Source organism: Lepisosteus platostomus, chromosome 26 (assembly GCF_059453375.1).
Source record: "Lepisosteus platostomus isolate fLepPlt1 chromosome 26, fLepPlt1.hap1, whole genome shotgun sequence".
Lineage (NCBI taxonomy): Eukaryota > Metazoa > Chordata > Actinopteri > Semionotiformes > Lepisosteidae > Lepisosteus > Lepisosteus platostomus.
Window position 1 is genome coordinate 11,986,645 of NC_142636.1, and position 21,683 is coordinate 12,008,327.

General features: G+C 39.7%; 1 protein-coding gene across 1 annotated transcript in view; it reads right to left on the reverse strand.

The window, feature by feature from the left end:
* The window catches only part of xrcc1 (X-ray repair complementing 1), a 53,336-nt gene extending 32,425 nt beyond the window's left edge, over positions 1-20,911 (reverse strand). The window contains exons 1-10 of the mRNA XM_088621630.1: positions 20,401-20,911; positions 19,168-19,260; positions 18,495-18,602; positions 17,177-17,335; positions 16,195-16,269; positions 13,952-14,066; positions 12,634-12,770; positions 11,651-11,810; positions 1,838-2,066; positions 9-125 (exon numbers count right to left, since the gene is read on the reverse strand). Of these exons, the coding sequence (XP_088477756.1) occupies positions 9-125; positions 1,838-2,066; positions 11,651-11,810; positions 12,634-12,770; positions 13,952-14,066; positions 16,195-16,269; positions 17,177-17,335; positions 18,495-18,602; positions 19,168-19,260; positions 20,401-20,451 (1,244 nt within the window). The 5' untranslated portion in view covers positions 20,452-20,911. The remainder of the gene's footprint in view (positions 1-8; positions 126-1,837; positions 2,067-11,650; positions 11,811-12,633; positions 12,771-13,951; positions 14,067-16,194; positions 16,270-17,176; positions 17,336-18,494; positions 18,603-19,167; positions 19,261-20,400) is intronic.
* Positions 20,912-21,683: the final 772 nt, after the last annotated feature.

Here is a 21,683-nt window from a genome sequence, read left to right on the forward strand (position 1 = left end):
TTTCTCACCGTTTGTACGAAATCCTCTGCTTCCTCTTATGGCAGTCCAGGATCCACTCCTTGCGCACAATAGCGCCCCCTAGCGCTTTCACCTGGCCGTATTTCGGGGTGTTGGCAAAGGCACAACTGGAAAACACAAGGAGATCAAAGATATAGTTTGGGAGAAAAATTCCACTTCTTATGGAACAATCCAATCGTGGAACAGTACACAGTACTGATACACTACTGGATACTGGATGAACATCCACCACTGCTCAGCACGCTGTTTATTTGCAAACCTGATGCTTTACAGCAGGACATATCATATTGTTAAGTCAAAAATACATATTTTCCTTAAATACAGAACTGTTTCTATTTTGCAGATTCCCAATTTCTAACTACCAGCTCTTAAGTAATCCACTACTATGACCTTCACTCAGTGTGGGAGGGATAAGGATTTCACATGTGCTCCTATTTAAGCTGTTTGTTATTTTTACACATCGACAGGAGGAGTGATCCATGTCTTGCAAATTCTAAAGCTGAGGATCCTCATGGCCAAGTCAAGCCCAGTCAGACCCAGCAATTATATACTGCTGCTTGGTAACTTAGGCTCCAAGCTGCTTAATCACCCAGACCTGAACCAGGATTGTAAAACTCATGATGTGAACCAAACAGGAGCCTTTTCTAGCTGAGCAACTTGGGATTTCCACCAGCTTTTCAACTTCAATAAATAAAGAATAGGACTTCAACTCTCCTTCTAGGAAAAATCAATTACTCTACCACTTAAGACACACTCCCTGCCACACATACTGCTCAAAAATGCTTTCAAGCGAAATTGTTTAATCGTCTGTGCTTTGTGAAATCAGACAGTCTGTGATGGACCCATTTTTTATTTACTTGTTCAGCTAATGATTTTCAACTGATGAAACATGTAATGAATGAGTGGACATGATTTACTTTATCTGGGCAGACAGCTTGTTGGCATGCCTTCTCCTCCAGCCACAGATTTATAGTATAACAGCAGTCAATGCTGCCTCTTTTTCATCAGCCTGATTTTAAAAACACTTCCTTACATTTAAAAATAAGGACATGCACTTGTGCTGTCAGATTAAAGTGCACTTTAAAGTCTTCCCACCTATGGGAGATTCTTTACCTTTCACCAAAACACTATTACTGTAAGTATTCAAAACAGGTTAATAAGTGCACTCATTTAAATATTTATATATTATCCTATATTTATAATATGAATATTTAAATATAGTCATGATAATCCACTTTTCCAATGCCTACTTTTGTCCCTTGTGTAATGAATAACAACTAGCCTTGCTTCTTCCTATTATTCCCTAATCTGGAATTGCCTATTTATCTTCAATCTCAGGGGCCAAAGAATAGTTTTAAACTGTTAGAAGATCTGACAACACTTAACGTTCACATGCTCCAAAGCTCTCCCACTGAAAGATGAACCTTCAGGCCCATTTTTGAACTCACAGCAGTAACACACCAACATTTCTCATGACTTCCCAGAAATGACTATAAATATACTGCGACTTCATTTAGGCTATAACATGGCACTGTTGTCACATATCTTAGTGCACAGGTGAGATGAGATTCTTGAGACTAAACCTCAATCACAGGGTCTGTGAACAAGATGCTTGACGGATTCCCTTTCAACGTGTTCAACTCAAATTCTATAGAATGAGGAAAGTAGGCATCTACATACTGTATGCAGAGAAGCTAATTCCAATGTAATGAGGCCTCCAGTGGCCGTAAATGACTTTTAAACCTCCATTTTCATTCAAAGCCACCTGGCAGCCTTGACAATGAAGGACCTCTCCACAGGCACGGCCTTGTGAACCTACATGAGGTGTGTACTGTCAGGAGTCCAGTCGGGTCTGTACTTGGCGCCCATTGCCAGGGCCTTGTCCCTCAGCTCAGCCCGGAAGGGGTTCTGGAATCCGCTGAGCACAAAGACTGTGTCCTCCAGCAGGCGGTGGAACTCCAGCCCCTCAGAGTGATCTGCTTTCTTCTCTTTCTTCTGCGCCTTTGACTTGTCGTGTTTGGGAGGCTTTTCGGGCTGGGCTGGAGAAGCTGAGATACAAAGGAGAGGGCACAGAGGGATAAAAAAACTGATAAAAACAAGGAGGAGTACAAATTCAATTGGCTCAAAAACACTCAAATATACCCCAAATATTTTATAAAAGTTTCCTAAGTTTTGAGAGGGAAATTCACATAGTACTGTGAGTAAAATCACTTTTCCTATTGCTATGTCTATAGTAGCATTATATTAGGGGGAAAATGTTATTTTTCAATCTAGGGAGGCAATCTCAATTATTCTAGAGCACCATTAATTATTTTAATTTTATTTGATGTTGTACATATCTAAAACAAATATCATGATTTTTGTTTGGAGAAGTAATGACGTCATAAATTTAGGAAACAAACTGATTAGATTCTAAATGGTTTACAATCCGGAATTATTCTCTTGAAGATATCCCTCATTATATCATATCACCCTGCAACTCACAACTGGCAACCCACTGAAGCTAAGCAGGTGTGAGCCTGGTCAGTACCTGGATGAGAGACACCCTGGGAAAAACTAAGGTTGCTGCTTGAAGAGGCGTTAGTGGGGCCAGCAGGGGGCGCTAACCCTGCGGCTCATGTGGGTCCTAATGCCCCAGTGTAGTGACGGGGACACTATACTGTAAACAGGCGCCGTCCTTCGGATGAGACGTAAAACCGAGGTCCTGACTCTCTGTGGTCATTAAAATTCCCAGGGTGTTTCTCGAAAAGAGTAGGGGTGTACCCTGGCGTCCTGGCCAAATTTCCCATCGGCCTTTATCAATCATGGCCTCCTAACAAGCCCCCTCTATGAATTGGCTTCATTACTCTGCTCTCCTCCCCACTGATCACTGATGTGTGGTGAGCGTTCTGGCGCACTATGGCTGCCGTCGCATCATCCAGGTGGATGCTGCACATTGGTAGTGGTGGAGGGGAGTCCCCATTGCCTGTAAAGCGCTTTGAGTGGAGTGTCCAGAAAAGCGCTATATAAATGTAAGCAATTATTATTATTATTATATGAGGATTTGAAAAAATGACTGTCCACATGTTTGATCATATTCTCAAAGCTGTTATAAAGATTGTTTAGTTGCAAACCTGGGGCAGTTGCTTTTAAGTTGTTTTCAACTTATTGATGTCATATATTACTTGATTTGAATTGTAATGTAACAATAGAGATGAATAATTTCAAATTTAGATTCTACAGGATAGCTTGGTCACAGTTGCTCTTGGCTGCTGATTTCTTTTAGAGAAGTACCTTAAAGACAAATTGTAAAGGAATTAACCAACGATGTGTTGCTTTTTTTTGTTGTTTTTTTTAAGGCTCTGGAAAAAAAAATTGGTACTAATAAAAGTTAAATACTGTACATGCCAAATAGAATTAAATCAAATACATTGCTGGAAGACATCTTTTTTCCAAGTAAATAAAACATGCAAACAGATTTAATCTGGGATGGCAATACCGTAAAATGAAAATGTTCACTCCAAAACTTAAATATTTAAATAATCCAAATATTTTTTTTTACAGTGGATTTTGCTGAAATTGTTATTTGGATATGCAAAGACGATGTGAGCAAACATGACAAATACGACCAAGAATCACAAAGCACATGCTACCACAAAAGGTCAGAAGGCACATACTGATAAAATAGTGCACAAAAGTGTGTGGAAACAGCCACTGAAATACAGATGTTAGGAAAGGGCGTTAATATTTCAGTGAGCTATTGCAGAAATGCTGACACTAATCCTGGCCTGGAGATCTCCATTCATCTCTGGAAAGTTAGTACAGAGGAGAGAGAAAGGACAGACACCCCACCTCCACCATGCATAAAAACTCATTTATTAAAGAAAGCTCATAACATTTTCAGAAGAGAGGTCCTGTAACTGGAAGTACTGACAATTCAATGATCTTAAGAGAAAACACACTCATCAGGACACTAAATAAATAACCCAATAATTATGCATCAGGATACATTAGGGAACAGAATGAGTGAATGCATTCTGCTCGGGTCTGGATAATTTTTCAGACCAACCCAGGCCATTCTTCTAGTCATCATGCTTCTGATGGGGGTAACGGTGTGTGAGGACTTAAATCCATGCTGCAGCAATAGTGTTGAGATCTGGGATTTCTTTTCTGTTAGTCTTTGGGTTTTAATGCTCTGAAACAAGCTTCCCACTTGTTGAATCTAATTACCTGACTTCTTTCAAGAGATCTTCAGATAAATTACTTGCAACCAAAAGAGCAATAAAATAATAAAATAAAATAAGCATCTTGTATGCAACCCTTCTTATATTTTTCATCGTGCCCCTCAAACCAACCACCCACCACCCATCACTGAGTAAAAACATTTTGTCTAGTGTGAGCAGATGGACTAACACAAGGGCAATGTACTACATATTTACACTAAAAACATGTCACAAACCTGGTGTTTAAACATGTATAAAATCATTGCATGTTTGCCTAGTCACTGTAGCAAACAAACCACTCCATTTATCAGGAGTGGTTTGCAGGTGGATGCTGCACATTGGTAGTGGTGGAGGGGAGTCCCCATTACCTGTAAAGCGCTTTGAGTGGAGTGTCCAGAAAAGCGCTATATAAGTGTAAGCAATTATTATTATTTATCCATAATAAATAACTCCTTGTCGTGTGTTTTCTGAGAAATGTCAATTAAACTTAGTATAACAGGATTTAGTCAAGTCTTGGCAGATAACTGCACTTAATGATTCACAGTGTTCTGTAAATGCTGCAGGACTACGCTCTCTGCTCAATGGCAACCATATAATTAAGTGTCCACACTTATCAACTGTGCTGATTTTGACTGTAGAGATGGCATGACAAAAGGCACAGTGGGATAGGAGAATGTTTGCAAATGGTAACAAGAGTTAAAGAGCCCATTTTAACATAACTCCAAACCAATACTGAACAGCAAAACACCATCAGTTATTATTACCTTCAGTGTGCCATGGAACTCACTAAGATAAACAACACATGAATAAAAATTGTTCTTGAATTGTTAAAAATTTTCTATTGACTGCCTCGACACCTGTTAGCTGTAGCTAGCACAGCTGCAGCTCACCATCAATGAGTCAGTTTGCATTCTGTAGAAAATTTACGTAATTAATTAATTTAATTAAAATTAAATGGAGTTGATAGCCCCCGAAAGTGTTACCATATAGTCAAACAATGTAGAAGGAAACCAGTATCTTGGGAAGTGATCCTGAAATGCGAGAATGATTCTGAGATTGTTTCAGAATTAATGGGTTGGAATATCATATATTATGTGTATTAAGTATAAATAGTTAATTTAACCTTCAATACAGTTCCATGCAAAAGCTTTCATCTCTTGCTAATAGCTTCTCAGCTTCTGTTGGTAGTTTTCTATTTTTAAGAACATGCAACGTCTGAAAAAAAAGTGTTTGTAATTGTTGCTAATTAGATAAGCCCTGTTAATAAAGGTATTTTATTTTTTCATACATAAAGAATGCCTTGGATTTGGGGTTTTTGGAACTTTTAAATAAGTTTCAACTAAAGTTCACTAACTTAAATATGGTTTCTATAAACTTTTATTATTCTTTTCCATTTGTTACAGTTTATATGTAAGGTGCCAAACAAATTACACAAAACAATGGTTGTAACTCCATCTACGGACGATGAAAGTCTGTTACAGAGCGTGTTCTGTCACCCCAGTCAAGGTACATAAAAAAAAAAATCATTTACAAAAGCCACCAAAAGAAATAAAATCAACAACATTAACTTTTTTTTTGTCAAGAATGTATAGCTTACAATGTGATTATGTATGACTTATTGCAAAAGACAGCTTTAAGGTTTTGGCAGCCTTCTTGACTTGTTCCCACAAGGTGCGAGCAGAAGCAAATCAGGACTGTTCCCCTATGTGAAGAGACAAAATACTGCTATCAGGCGCACTCTATCACCTCCTGATAGACCTGGCGTGATTAATCTCGCGAATCGGTCGTGACTCTCAACAGCGTAACAGCGCTAAACTCCCATAGCAACAGGCCATGAAAAACAAGGAAAACAAAATAAATAGCAGGACAAGGCAGGATTTTATCCTGTGACCAAAATGCTTTCAAGGTAAGGAAAGGTCAGACTTTACACCTTACCCAACATGTGTTTTTAATGACCAGGACTGGCAATGCATTAACAGCCTTTGTCTCGGACATTCTCGATCCTGTTTTCACTTAAAAACCATCACTGACAACAGCCTTGAGGTGACTTTGATAGAAAACGAGCAGAGAGAACAATCAAGGCCACAAATGACTGGATTGTTTGAGAGAAAAAAGGAGATGAAAACTACAGTCAAGAACAGGCTAATGAATTCTGATTAACACCTCATTCCAAATACCTGGACAAAGAATAATTGGTCTTGAAGACCTTATACTCCTCCTTAATAAAATGGACCAACAACATTTCTTCCTCCTAGAACTCCCAAAGCTCCTCATGCAAAATATTTTAACTTTTCCTGACAGGCTCTCTGAACCAGGGTGTGAAATGAACGATAGGCTTGTCATTTCTACTGTGAGGTTCTGGCAGATTTGTCCCTGGGCTCCTCTTGTTTCAGTGTTTGAGATGCAGAAGTCCTACAGCTGTTGCTTGAATTTCAATAGGGATTCTACTTTCAAATTCCCTCTTGTGCTGCCTGTTTAGAGCCTCAGCTCAGGTCGCCTCTTTCTTTGCTGTTTCTTTTTTCTGTATCCTTCAAAAACACTGGCTCTCCATGAGCCAGGCCAAAGAAAAGAATGAAGTCAAAATGGAGATACACTGAATAATGAACTGAAAATCAATGGTTGTTTAATATATACCATAGCCTGCAGAAAAAAAGAGGGACTAAAACACAATGCACAGCATTGACCGTATATCCACCCAAACACACTCCAACAGTACACAGCCAGCTCTCTGGGAATCTGCTAGAGATGTAGTCTAGACTCACGTTGGGGATATCTGGACTACTGGGCTCTAAAACAATTTCTTTGCGGCCTACGATGAGAAAACGGTTAAGGAACATAAATAATCCTGATATAATGTCTTGCAGGTAGCTGATGTTCAATTGGAAACTGAAGCCTGTGCACCACTAATCCTCATCCTCAGGTGCTTTACATTTGGCACAAGTTGCTGGAAGCTACCCCACCATGTTTTTGAAGCCTGGCGTCTTTATATAAAAAGGTTGGACGATAATCCATGGATCAAATAGCTACTAATGAATGAATTAGATGGACAGAATGACTTGTTTTTATGTTCTTAATATTGTCAGAAGATGGTTCTGAACTCTAAATATAAATATAAGCCTGTCCAGGTCATTACTTCACAAGATTTTAATCAAATTTGGGTTGTTAATTTGAATTGATTACTTAATACTTAATTCGATTCCATCATAAGGGAGCTAGATGCACTGAAGATTGGCAAAAGAATGTTTATGATGATACTAATTGGTATTAATCAACACTTGATCTCACTGCAATTACTATAATTCTCAAAACATAGAGCAATATAAATAACAAGGAAGATTTGCCTACTGAGCTGTGTAACAAAGCAGTCTAAATCAAAATGATTTCTTTACGATTCACAAAACCTACACAGGTCGTGTATGTTGCTGAAATAACATTTAATCACCTTGAATCTGCTATAAAACAAAAGGAAATGGACAACACGCATCACATTACCATGCACAAAACATATGTCAGAATAACTGAGGGAAAGACAGCCAAACAGTTTCATAAAAAAAACTTGTACTGAGCAGGGTGGCGGGGAAGGTCAGCCATAAATCGATCATATTTAGCTCAGTACTCCAGGGATCAATAGCTCTGTTGTCTTTTAATCACGTTAAAGCCTGATCACCTTGAATAGCATAGAACATAAACACTTTTCATTTGCTTGTTTACCTGTGGAACACACACCGGATATTAGCTTTCAAAAGAAAAATGTCTGGGAGACATCTATTCATTGCAAGCAGAGCACTGTTGATACGATACATTAAATCAGCAAATGTCACCTAGAGAGAATACATCCATCTGAGGTTTCTACCCACATCCAAGTCAAATATGCAATCCATGTCCAAACCAAAAATTCCTCCAGCAAAAAAAAATGTTTAGATAAGAATGTTTCCAGAGAAATTAGGCTCATCCCACTTGGCGAGAGCTAGATATTGACAGGGCAGCCAACCTCACATCACAGAAACCAGACAGGGCTCTTGGCAGGTTTGAGCCAGCATGTGTTGCCAAGGGTAAAAAACAGCTGCTTCTGACTTTTACTGCCTTATCTGACACCTGCTGTGTTGTAACTGAAAATAAGTGAGCTGCCAGCGAAAAAGGAAAACATACAAACGGAGGCTGGTTTAGTCCCATCTTCAACAGGACACACCCACTGAGAGCTGACATTTCACCACTGGAGAGGTGAAAGGGAGAACTCATGTGGCAGCCTGCAGTTTTAAAAGTGCCTGGATAAATGGAGTCCTTTTAACACAAACAACAAAGAACGAAAGAGCGAAGGTTTCAAAAGAAATAGTCCAAAGGAAGAAAGCATTAATGCCCTCGTTTGTCCTAGGCACCAAGGTTCTCACACAGTAACAAGATGTCTTTCCCCATAAAACAAAAATCTCAAATTAGATCACCCCGGTGATTCAACTAATAAAAACTATAGGTCTTAGAACATGCACTGTACACCCACAGCCCAAATATGGCCAGCACAAGTCTGGGCAATGTTCAATGTCTTAAATGGAACTTGACCAGAATTCTTAAAGCAACAGAGCTCAGATGGCTGAGCACAACCAGACCTGAAATGACTTAAGGTAGCCAAATGAGTGATGACCCCTGGGACCTGCCGGTTTCCTGTAATCGTGCAGTGACATTGCTTAGAGTTTCAAGTAGGAGGCTCTGCCAGCGTTTGTTGACTGCAAAGGCACCTGAAGAAGGATCAACAGCTGAAACATCCTTCCTACTTTTCAGCTTCTAATTGATCTTTGCTTGGTGATGCAACACTCCTAAAATCAACGCTGAATTGCCTGGAAAATACCGAGTTCATATTCTATCAGCTGACAAAGTGTTCCATACTGGTTGTGTCAGAAGACAGCTGTACACAACTCCTTGCTTTCCTCATGCTTGTGTGGTGAAACAGTATGAAATTACTAAATGAAAACCATCTGAAAATAACTGAATTAGTGTAGATCTGGCAACTACACAATTCCACAGCTCAATGGTTTCTAAACTGTAATATTATAACTTTAAATATTAACTGACATATGTTCCAATAATCGACATCTACTTATAAAAGGAGACCCTAATCCTGAACAGAAAATCCAAACCTTGGGTTAGGGGTATGAAATCATTGTAAAAAGCTGTTTATAACATTAATTCGATTAATCGCATAATGTAATCTGTAGAGAACAAAGCCAAAGAGTAACTTGTATAAGTACCTATTCTCCACGGAGAACTACATAAGATCAGCAAAGCAAATGCCTTCTGCCAAATATGCTGTTTTGGCTGAAAGCACGAAACAGCTCGAGCTCAGCGTGTTTCCAGGCCAGCTCTGTCAGTGCTGCTCTTGCATCTGCAGAGAGGGAGAACGGCAGCCTGTTTCAGAACTCAAGCATCAGTTCTTCCTAACAGCATGAGCAGTGAGAGACTGACAGAAATGGACCTGCGGGTTCAGCACGAACAGAAAAGTAATAAAATCAGCATCTGTGTCTGACACGCATAGTGCAATTCAGCCACGTTTGCTAGCACAGATAGCGAGCTCCAAAACCATTATCGAGACAATACTGTCTCTTTACATTCATTAAATCTAAATTAAATATTTACAGAGTCTTGAAGGAGTACTGCTTATGGTCAGGGAGAGTATTCCTGGTCTTGAGCGGCTAGTACGTCTGTACTCATTCCCACCCTGCAATTAGGTAGTTAATTTAAGTAAGCTTGTGATTGACTCCATGAAACCAACTTACAGTAGCAAGTCCTCCCAGTTTTTTAGGAGCTGTGTTGTTAAAGAGACCAAGAAAATCTGCAGACACACAAGGATACCCATTCTTGGTTTATGGTGTACATATCGACAACATTACAATTTGAGCTGTGCACGCTTGTCTTAACAGTTTCCTTTGGAGCTTTGAGGCTCATCTTACACAAAGACTCGGCAGATATTCACAGAGTGATGGACAGCAACAACTTAAGGCAACCGCATAACATCAATAAGCTTTCTGGTGATAAAATACAACTTTATTTAGTAAATGGGAAACAATGAATTCCATGAGTTATTCACAGATGTGAATAGTAGCCAAAGTGACTCTGATGAAACAGATGGATGAGATAACAGACTAAACAAGCAGGATGGACAAGTGGTTTCCTGTAGTTGGTAAACATGCTAGTGTTTTTCCTGAGTGCCCTGTACTGTATACAATGTGCCTCCAGCAAACGGGACACAAAAACCTCTAAAAATGATGAAGGTTAGAGTACCATTTTATGTACATAATTAATAAAAATGTGTTTTACAATATCACTACTTGCTCTTTAGGGGATCAGTCATGCAGGACGTATATCCAGTCAAAGACGATTTTGATAAAGGTCATTTCTTACTGCAGTACACTGCCTACTAATGCAACACATTATATACAGTACATGTTCCAGGTCAATGCAACACCTATAGCGCAGTGGTGTATGAAACACAGAAGCCTCCCACTCCAGCCCTGACCAGGTCCAAGCAAGATGAGGTTGATGAGATGACAACGGATCAGGCTGGAGCAGCTTTTGGCTGCATTAAACTGACTTTGATGAGAATGAGAGCTCAGACGGGAACCAGCCAATCTGAGATTTTTCATACTTAATGAGTGGTGTGTGTGTGTCTTCCCAGGCAGGACACTTTTTAAACACAACTGAAGCAGAGCTGCCTAAACAGAAAAGCTATCTAAATGAATCACAGCATCTTGCACGGATAAGCTTTATAACTGAATCACAGCTGCCGGAACAGAAAGGCTATACAAATGAATCAAAGCATCTTGCACAGGTGAGCTATATATCTAAATCAGAGCTGTCTGAGCAGAAGAGCCGAGTCAGAGTTTCTTGAACAGATGAGCTCCCTGTAAGAGCGGACTGGGGAAATCTGGCACTTCACGCTGAACAGCAGCTGTATAAGAGGCAATTTGCATTGACTGCCACTTCCATAAACTTTCTTTTTTATTAAAGCCATGGAAATTCAAGCTTGAAGAAAAAAAAATTAGACTGCATCTGGATATGAAAATACCATCCAATTTTAGTTTTTTGGGCTAACCTATTTAATATTCCTTTAATTCAACTTTTGGCACCTATTACTTTAGCAAGAAGAAAAGCAGGACCTTGTAAACTCCTTTACCCGCTTGATACTTCATGTGTTTCATTGTTGAGAGTGAGGTTAGAAAAGATGTTGCTTCAGACAGTTTTTTGAAGAAGTCCTTGAAGCTTATTAAAATGCATAAATCACCCAATTAAATCAAATCAAGGGAATGTCTGATGGTTTTGCCTGTGATAGATCATCTGCTGGTCAGATACATGTAATTTACGTGGATGTTAAATACAGTCCTACTTCACTATACATAAGCTCAGCGTAATGAATGATACCAATAACTGAAATGGGTCTTTACCTTTGGTATTCTTGGTACCTGGCGACACAGGGCTGGCTTTGAACCGTGAGGTCTCCTCTGACATTGTGGAATTCTGGGAGCTGGGTCTCTTAGTAGGAGGTCCCACCGCTTCCTGGCGCTCTTTGCTGAACTCGAACTTCCGCTTGCCAGGAGTAGAACCCTGCGCCAATAAGGGAGAATTAACAAACGCACGTTGGTTTCATAAACAGATGAAAACAGATTCTGAATCTGAAGCAATGAGTTTGGCCAGTTGCTTTCCTTTTATGGCCACCAATCTGAAACAGATCAATTTCTTGCGATTCTCAAACACAAACAGCAGGCGCAAGTCAGCTGAGCAGAGAGTCTTCCGGAACGTCTCTGTTATGTCATCTTCTTGACCGCCATTTTCATTGAAAGACATTAACCGATTTTGTATAAATTGGTACAACTTTCAAATTTGGGATCGCCAGGTTTCTTTTTCTTTAGCATTCCTTTGCGTTTTTAAATACTCAATAGTTCTCCAGTCTGCCGCATCCACAAACAGTGTGCCCTTACAACACACTTGCCTGTCAGCGCCTTTCAGTGTGCTTCTCGTTATACAGTGCCTTACAGATGAGCAAGGGTGAATGGGAGGTGTGATGCATGTCTCACTGACAGCAGCGCAAACTTGACAACATTGCACTGTCACACTGACAGTCCGAGTCATCCAGCCCAGACTTCACCAGAGGTCTCTTACCAACAGGTATTCCAAGGAAGTACTTTATTCGAGTCAATCGGAGGCCAAATAAAATTTCTGTCTTCTCAAACAAGGAGCAAAAAAGTTGCCCCTCAGCATTTTAAATTCTAAGGTGCAAATTTCAGCTGAGATCAGCAGTAGAGTATACTGCCATATGTGAGGCAAAACACCTGGGGCGTAAATTTAATGATTTACACATTACTTTCTTTCAGGGGTCCAAAGACAACATCTGTTAACAGTGGGAGGTCCGAGACTATGATGGGGTTACCTTCAGGGACGGGGTAGCACCGGGGGAGGTCTTCTCAGCCGGGGCAGGAGAGGACGAGGAGCTCTGGGTCGCACAGCCTGTGGACTGCAGTGCAGCAGCGGCATAACTGAGGGAGGGCTTCTCCTTCTGAGGAGAGGCTGAGCACAAACACAGGAAACAGGACAAGTCCTTTCAGAAAGTACAGTACACAGTGCTATGACGGGAGGAGCACTATGAACGTGAGACGGCAATCCTACTGCAGGTTATCAGCTTCTGTTGACATTGTATTGCTATTTCTTTTTCTATAGCATTCAACTAATCCTATTGTTTTATTATGTAAGTAGCTGCACTGCACTATGTGAACCGCAGAACCTATTACAGTATACAGTAATTGTGTCATTTTAATTAGTATCCATGTTGCAATGTTTCTCTTCTTATAGTGTCAATATTTCAACATTTTAAGCCAAAATATTTGGTAAACAGGTTGTCAAACCACAATACTGGAATGATTGTTTTCATGCTACCACAAATATTCCATAAATGTCACTGTATATTTGCATAAAACTGGCATAGGATCGAAACATCAGCCCTTAGATATGACAGCAAATTCACGCTGGGCTATTATTGCAAAAAAAAAAATGTGTCCGGATAAGAGCTAGGTTACTCGTCGGCCCTTTGTCTGATGGATAAGGGTAAGCAAACTCTCACTGTCTGAACAGTGACAGTGTATGTCCTCATGCTGCCTGTGTAACAATGGCTTTCTTGGAATATGAGAAAGAGTCAGTTATGTCATCGATGCCCTATCAGCCAGATTTCAGCACCAATGAACATTTGTGGGAGGAGCTGGGCCCACAAGCAGCATCTAGAAAATAAGGATGCAAATTAAGTCACATTCCTGATTAATAATTAACATTTTTAAAACTAGTCGTGATCACGACAAAACTAGTCAAATTCAAGTTGACAAGAGGTGGCATAAAGCCCTCCCTTAAATAAAAATACTATAGAAAAGAAGACAGGGAAGGCACACTAATCTGCCATCTCAGATGAACTGGCACCTGTTAAACATGCAAGTAAAGACAATTCCAGAGTCTGAACAGTGGAAAGAGGAAAACTGAGAATTCTGAACGGGCTTGGCCGCGTGTGTGTTAGAGCAACTTTGTACAAGTATGTATATTTAGGAAACACATGAAATCCCTGGTTAAATATTTAGGGAACATCCGAAATCCCCTGTCTCGTGCTCTTCCTGTAACAGGTGTAAGGGGGTTCAAACGAGACAGGCTTACCAGGGTGAATGAGGGGCCACCCTGAATCTGTGGAGAAGAGGAGAACGGAGGCCTACCCTTGACAGGCGTGGATGGTTTGTTAGCCCTGCTGAAGAACAGACTCCCAGGCGTCAGGCTAGAAGAGCTGGGCTCCTCCTCCTTCACTTTGAATTGGCCCAGCTTCGTCACCTTCTAATTAACACAAGAGAACACTCACCCGTGTACCATAGAAAGTGTCCTCGCTAATGGTATCATTGTGTGGTACAGTAATATCACCATGCAAGACAAAGTCCCACTACAAAGGGTTGTGGCAACGGCACAAAGGATTATAGGATGGGATTTACCATCATCCATCATTCAGGAACCCAACAATCCTGGCCACAAACTGTTTCCCCCCCTGCACTCTGGCAAGCAGTACCGCACTATTAAAGCACGGAGCAGTAGACTCAAGAACAGCTTCTATCCTACTGCAGTACGCATCCTCAACAGCCAACAGCAATGGCTCAGACTCAATACACATCTGGTCTACCATGTTTTTCTTTCTCCTCACTAATACATATTTATTGTCCTGTTATCATTTATTATGTTTGTAATATACTACCTATGTTGTGTGGTGTTGTCTGTTGTACTGTGTATGTCCCAAGAGATCAACGTGAATAAGAATTCCAATGTACATGAATGTATGGCAATATAGTCTTGTATTTACCCATCTACAATTGTAAAGAATAACAAAAAAAGGTTTTTCACTTCTGTTTCTACTACGCATGACCTTCACCCCAGACCTAGGCCGAACAACTCACCACTGGACTGATACCAAAAGTGTGTTCAAGAAATATTAAAGTTCAGAGTCACTGAGCGCTGGCCAGGCTGGGATTGCGATTATAAGCACTGAAAGATTTCAGGTGCAATAGATCATTTAGCTCTTCATGGTCTTCACACATTACAGTATATCCTAATTTGGTACTATTTCCCAGCACCTTGTAATGATATCCCAGTTTCATGGGAAAATAAATTATAGGACATCGATTTCTATATACCACTTCTCATAAAAAATAATTGCCTGAAACATTGAGCCAGAATGGATAATTAAGTATGAACACAAAAACTGAAAAAAAAACCCCATCAAAACAGATGTTCAAGTAATTGCGACACAATTATATCTTTTTCACGAGAATCTTTTACACTGTTCTGAAAGTCGTAAAGATGCGACAAAACTCCCACGCCTACAGAGGGCATCAGTGCAAGCTTGCAGTGCTCTCAGTAGAAGGTAGAAAATCAGTGCAAGTGCACCATTTAGTGGTAAAATAACAACATAGCAAGCTGACAGGCCTAAAAAGGATTGCGATTCCAAGAGCTCATATAAGAATGAAAGAAACAGTAGGAGGTAACTCAATCCCATTTCACCTATTGTCCATCAGAAATTCATTTCTATTTTGTTTCCAACTATGACCTATTTATTTTGCTAAGCCAGAAATAGTAGCATCGATATCAATAGCTGTTAGGATTACATATACTTTGATCAAATCACTTCTAAAAGTCCTTTGCTTTAGACTAAACACATTAAGTTGTCCTTACTGTATATAAGGACATTCCCTTCAGACCTGGAATCAATCTTGCAGCTCATCTTTGAACTCAGCTGGTAATGATGACTAAACCTGAATACAATTTTATGAGGGATTCATAATTTGTGTTGTGAATTCGGAGCACAACTGGATTTAAATTCCACACGTTTTGCTATACACCTGAACTTGCCCAGTTCATTATCTTGTCTCAAGTCTTAAACGTGGAGCATTAGCTGATCATTTTTACAATTTTTCATCTTCTTTTGTTAATTCTCTATTCTTTCAGAAACCATTTGCTTCAGTGTTTTATATTGCTGCATCTGCTGGAAAATTGCTTTCTGTTGTTATTTTCCTCCATTGCAACCAACTTTATACCCTTTCCAATCGAATTACTTCTCCTTGCACCAAAACACAAGCAGTCTTATAAGGTTTTCACCCATTCCTACCCTGCGCCTAGGAAAAATAAAAGATTAAAACAGACTGACAAATATTAAATTAGATAAAAAAGGGATTGATTTGTGAAACAAAGAGCGGGATGTGTAATGAGGACCCCATGTAATCTGAGCAAGCAGTTCCTCAATTAAGTATGAAAAAGCAAGACAAACAAGCAACAGGGAAACATTCAGCAGAGTTAGACTATGCAGTATATTGTCTAATAACTACAAAAACAAAAAGTTAAACACCTTCAGGTACATTTCAGGTGAAATAAGAGGAAAAAGATCCATCACGAATTTGCTTTTACCAGTCGGGTTACTTACTGGAGGTGTAGTCTCAGTTTCACCAGCTTCAGGAGGAGAATGAAACTTTATGAAGGACACCCCATAGGCAATATTCTGAAAGAAACAGCGAAATCAATAACAACGAAAGGGAATTCTTTCCATATCTGGAAATATTTAAGATTTCCAATTTTGTTTTAATTCTTATTATCTGGTGTCCCTGTAACCCAATTTATAAGTACCAGCTGGTTTTAAAATTCCAGTTCATTGCAGGAACTCAAACACCTGACATCACTGGAGGTCACAGGACTGGCTGTTTACCAGATAGTAGCCCTGTATGCCTAACCCCTGCCTCAAACTAGTCATATGCAGATCTGACCGTCAAGCTCAGGCCTGAACAAGAGTCTTTATTGTGAGGTCATTTGGTCTGCAAATTAAAATTGCAGAAACATAGTTGCTCTTAACCTCTTGTCCTGATCAAACAACAGAAGGATTTGTCTTATTTGTAAATGGGACACAGTGCAGATTGCATTGACCAGCTGTTCCAGAGTCTAAGATTTTTTAGTTGCTTCTAATAAAGCAGCATCCAAGTTTCTGTAGAAAAGTAATATAATTTGTCTCCATGCTTGCAAGTACTTGCATGAGGGATTTTGATGAAGTCACAATCAAGACTGCATGATATCCTGCATGCAGTGCTCAGATTTGCCACTGACTGCAACCCAATAACCAACAGCTGATAGTGAAGTGCAGCAGCAGAACATTTATTGTTCTTGACATTTTTTCCTAGAAATTTAGTCTATTTTGTGATAGAGATTGGTTTTATACGTTATTGTGTACATTTTGCTTTCATTGTGTTCCGAAATGCATCTTTCTAACCCTGAAATATCAAAATAGAATGGCAGTTCCCCTTTAATACACGTTTAACAGAGCTAAAAAGTAACAATTGTTAGGAGATACATAACACAGACAGTGAGCACATGAGCAGACAACACTTTTGCAGACACTGCCAGCAGTCCTTGCTCACCTTGTTGTATGGTTGGGTACAGATGATCTTCACCCTGTCCCATTTCTGCTCAGCGGTGGCCTTCACCAGCTTGTCTGACCCAAACATTCTGACCCGGTTCAGATTGGTGTTGCCGCGGCTCTCCGAGGGAGACATGAATGACGAGGTGACCAGGATTACCTGCAGGGTCCAGGCAGTCGAGGCCAGAGGGATGAGGGGCAGGAACAAGCCATGCCAAAACAGTGCACACAACGTTTCCTTTCTTCTCTTTTCAGCGTGGAATAAACCTTTACTTATTCCTTTGCAGCCTACGGATGCTGACGCAGCTACCTACTTGAACCAATACAGTGCACTGCACCTCTAAACATTACTTTCTGTCCAGTTTTTCTGTAAGATTGAATGTGTGAGGCAACCATTCATCCTAACTGATCTTAACATCAGCCCTAAATCAAGGCTTTCTGTAGACCTCCCTGATAAACATCACCAAATGCAATTCACACCTGCAGAATGATACGCTAACTGCTGTGTACAACAAACTAATAGATCGTGAGGTCTGATTCTGCTGGCCGTGACAGGAGTGTCCAGTTTCTACAGAACTCTGCTTGTTATGTGATTAATGGGCACTTGATTACATAGAGCTACACTGATCATGATCATGGGGTGCACGTGATGACCTTCCTGTGTTTAATAGGAACTTGACTGCACACAGCTACACTGATCAATTTCAGGGAGTGCACATGATGACCTGCCTATGAGCTTATCTTGCCTTATCTTCATGCTCCTTGTGTGACAACTGCTTTGTATGTGAGGATACTATTATGCTATGCATACCCTACTAACAGGCCTGGTTTAGTTACAAACAGAAAATAGGTTACTAGTGAGAAAAGGAAATGTCTGCAAAAATTGTTTTAAATTTTTGCGGACATTTGTTGCGGACAAAGTGTCGGACAATATTCCAGGAATTACAAGTTATATACTCCTGCAGCTCATATATCTGCCTTTGTGGGAGATGTGAATGTTACAGTTATGTCAATTGAGCCACATTGAACATTTGTGGGACAAGATGGAACAACAGGTATGCTTTAGGGCTCAGAGGGACGGATGAACCGGTATATGTGTTCTGGATCTTTGAGAGGAATAGGACAGAATCCCATTATAAAGCATGTGCAACCTATTGTCATGGTCTTAAATCATACACTGTAATTACGTTGGGGTATTGCAATCCTCTTCGCAATGGAAGATCTAGCCTGGAGGTAGACACCACTGTGCAAATGTCTCAGGATCTCTATCCATGATCTGGGGGTGTTCCTACTGACTGCTCAATACACATCCTGCTCACCTCATAGTCCTGGTCTTTCACTGAAGTGGAGTTCCCCACCAGCACCTCAATAAAAGCTGAGCCTTCATTACCAATGTCAATGCTGTGGATCTGCTCTGCCTTCTCAAACTGCATGGACAGAAAAACAAAACTTGTGTGACTGGGATATTGCAATAAGCTGTCTTTTCAGGCTTGTTATATATTTTACATGATGACATTTTTGGTAAGTTATATTAGCGCTACGAGAATAATAATTTCTACAGCTGTTTAAATGTTGATTTCAAGCAATCCACACCCAGACACATTTTTAACCTTTGCAAATAAGTAGTACTCCAGACCCATTTTAAAAATGGTAAATGTAGTGTTATGTAAACCGACTGATAACATCACTTGGAGATTTAGAAGAAACACCAAACAGATGTGAATCCACTGCATGCGTTTCCACCATTGCAAATAACATCAGCTTGCATCCTGATCAAGCTGCTGTAGTGGGAATTTTAATTGGATCTCTGTCCACACTTTGTTTCTTTGTTTAATAGAACATTTTACATGAATCAAAACATTCTGGGGCATTTATTTATTCCATGTCTGAAACTGAAGACTATCATTCCTAAACTTAATACGATCCTGGAGACAAACTCGCAAAGTTTTCATTCCCATGTGCCTATAGAGAAGAAGAATAGATTTTTCCTACCTGTAAAATGACAGAGATCTGTTTCTCTCCCAGCCTGGCTGCTTTCCATTTCCTGTATGTGTCGGCTTTCAGCAGATTCTCTGCCTTGTGCGTCTGGAAGCGAAATTTGAAAGTGACAAATGGGTCAGGCAGGCTGACATCCAAACGGGCTCGGGCTCACCACACACTCTAGCGATTCTTGAAAATTTTGCGAATACACACGTCTGTGATGTAGTTTGGAATGGCAGCACAAGTGATACATGACACAACAGACATGCAATCTCACTGATAAAGTCCAATGGCAGTCAGAAACACTTATTCTGAATGGGGTATGTGCATAAGCAAAGAGAGAGAAAATATTCCAACACAGTTAACAATTTATTATTAGTTCAGACCTATTAGAATACAAGGAAAATATTAAATTAAAAATATTCAAGTAACTAACAAGAAGACCAAGATTCATGTAAAGACACAAATAGTTACAGTAGTAAGAAGAAACACCCTTTTTTCAAATTTCAGAAATCACACAGTCCCACTTACAGACAACAGGGAAACAGTGCAACCAAAGAATGTGAAAATGTAAATGTGAAAATTTAAAGTGGCTTCTTAAAATTCAGTGTGCTTATGTCCTGGCAAACACTCCAGATCCGATTTGAGTGCAGAAACAAGTTAGATAAAATTGTAAAGATGTAAACTGATCAATTAAAGCACTCAATTAGCACCGCAGATCTAGACAGAAAGAAACAGCATTTGCTAAAAACTGTACCCCTCAGTGACTTGCGTTAAGCAGGAGAACCTTAAAGCTTACTAAACATTTCACACATGCAAGGAATTACAGTATACTGAGGAAAAACAGAACCTTATCAATGATATTACGTTTAAAAAATACGTTTTACTACAATGCAACAGGGTTTCGGTGTGTTAGAGTGAAACAGAACCGATTCTTCTTGTAAGCGAAACTGCATTAAAGGACACATATCAACAACGTGAACATCCAAGCATCCAATCCACTCATAGTTTAGTTCACCTGAATACGAACATAAGACATGTAAAAACATAACTTTATTCTATTGCTTACCTATTATTTACAGTTTGCAAATATCATAAGTTCTGTAAAGGAAACGTGTCTTGGGAATTATTAAAACAGTATTGCATAATACATATAGCACTCTTACACAGTATATCAGATATGCGTACGCGTCTCTTTATTTGTCAAAGTCGGGAGGCTTCACAACCACACAAAAGTTTACTTACACTGTCCTCGCTGCTGCAGGAGACAACGTGTTGCAATTTAATCTCCGGCATAGTTTAGAAAATAGCTATAAAGTTGAATTGTCGTTGGGGGTTAAATAAATACGCATTTGCTGAAGTGAGCAAACGAAAATCATAAAACGCGTGTTGCGGACATATTGCACACGATTGGTTTATGGAAAAATAACAATCGGTAAATGAATTTTAAGTGCGTTAGGAAAAGTGCACCTATTCACCTACTGCACAGCACTCATTAGACAGGCCATCCGACATACAGTACAATGACCACCTCTCTTTATCCTGGATTTTAACTTGTGTCAGGCGTTAAAAAGTCTCGAAGAGGTTGTGAGTTTTACTTTCTCCTACAATAGTGTTTGGTTACAAAAACGCCAAAAAATGTCCGATAACGAGTTCTACTGTTACTTTTATTCAATAAAAATCCTTCCCATTTCCAACATCTCCTTCCAGCTCAGTTCCCTCTTCTTGCTGGCGCTCCTTTCTGTTGTCAATTGTGAGAACCAACCAGAAACTATTTCCGGGTCAAACCAGGCAAAGCCAGCACCAGCCGCCATCTTTACGGTGGTCGTGTTGAACTGTGGCACATTAGATCATTTACATGCGTTGCTCTCAATTAGAAGCTAATGGAGATGGCTATGAATATGGTGACTTTGTTAAAAAAAAAATATGACATTGAATGCAACCCAAAGCAATTCAAAGAAATTATTGAGGCAATTCCACCTGCTCTCCTAGCTTTGGTAAAAAAAAAACGTCCCTATCCAGAGAAATATAATTCCTCTACTACCAGAGATCAAAATTGGAACTTATAATATATTGGAAAAAAAAGTGCAATAATAAATACATCTGTACTATTATGGCTGAGAGATTCTTCCCAGCCATCAAGAATAGATTATTAGAACTGAATGCATTACTCTCTCCACGCCACCAAAAACCAAGGATATTCATTTTAAAATACCGAATAACATATACTGTATACCTCTAAGGAATTTCTGAGAATTCCTCAGAAATTACATTTTTTTTCCTCATGTCACCATTGAACAACTTTCTGGCACTCTGTTTGTTATTGGCTATACAACAGTAATATCTGTGTACATTTAACTTTTAAAGATATTGTTCTCTGTGTCTCGAATCCAAGCAAAGAAGTCCGTTTAACGGTTAATGTTATTCTCTTGTTTGCAAAATTTCACATACACACGTGTAGAGTAAAAAAGAATCCTATAAGCTTTAAAGAATTTCCTAACTCATTCAAGCTATACTCTAATTTACTG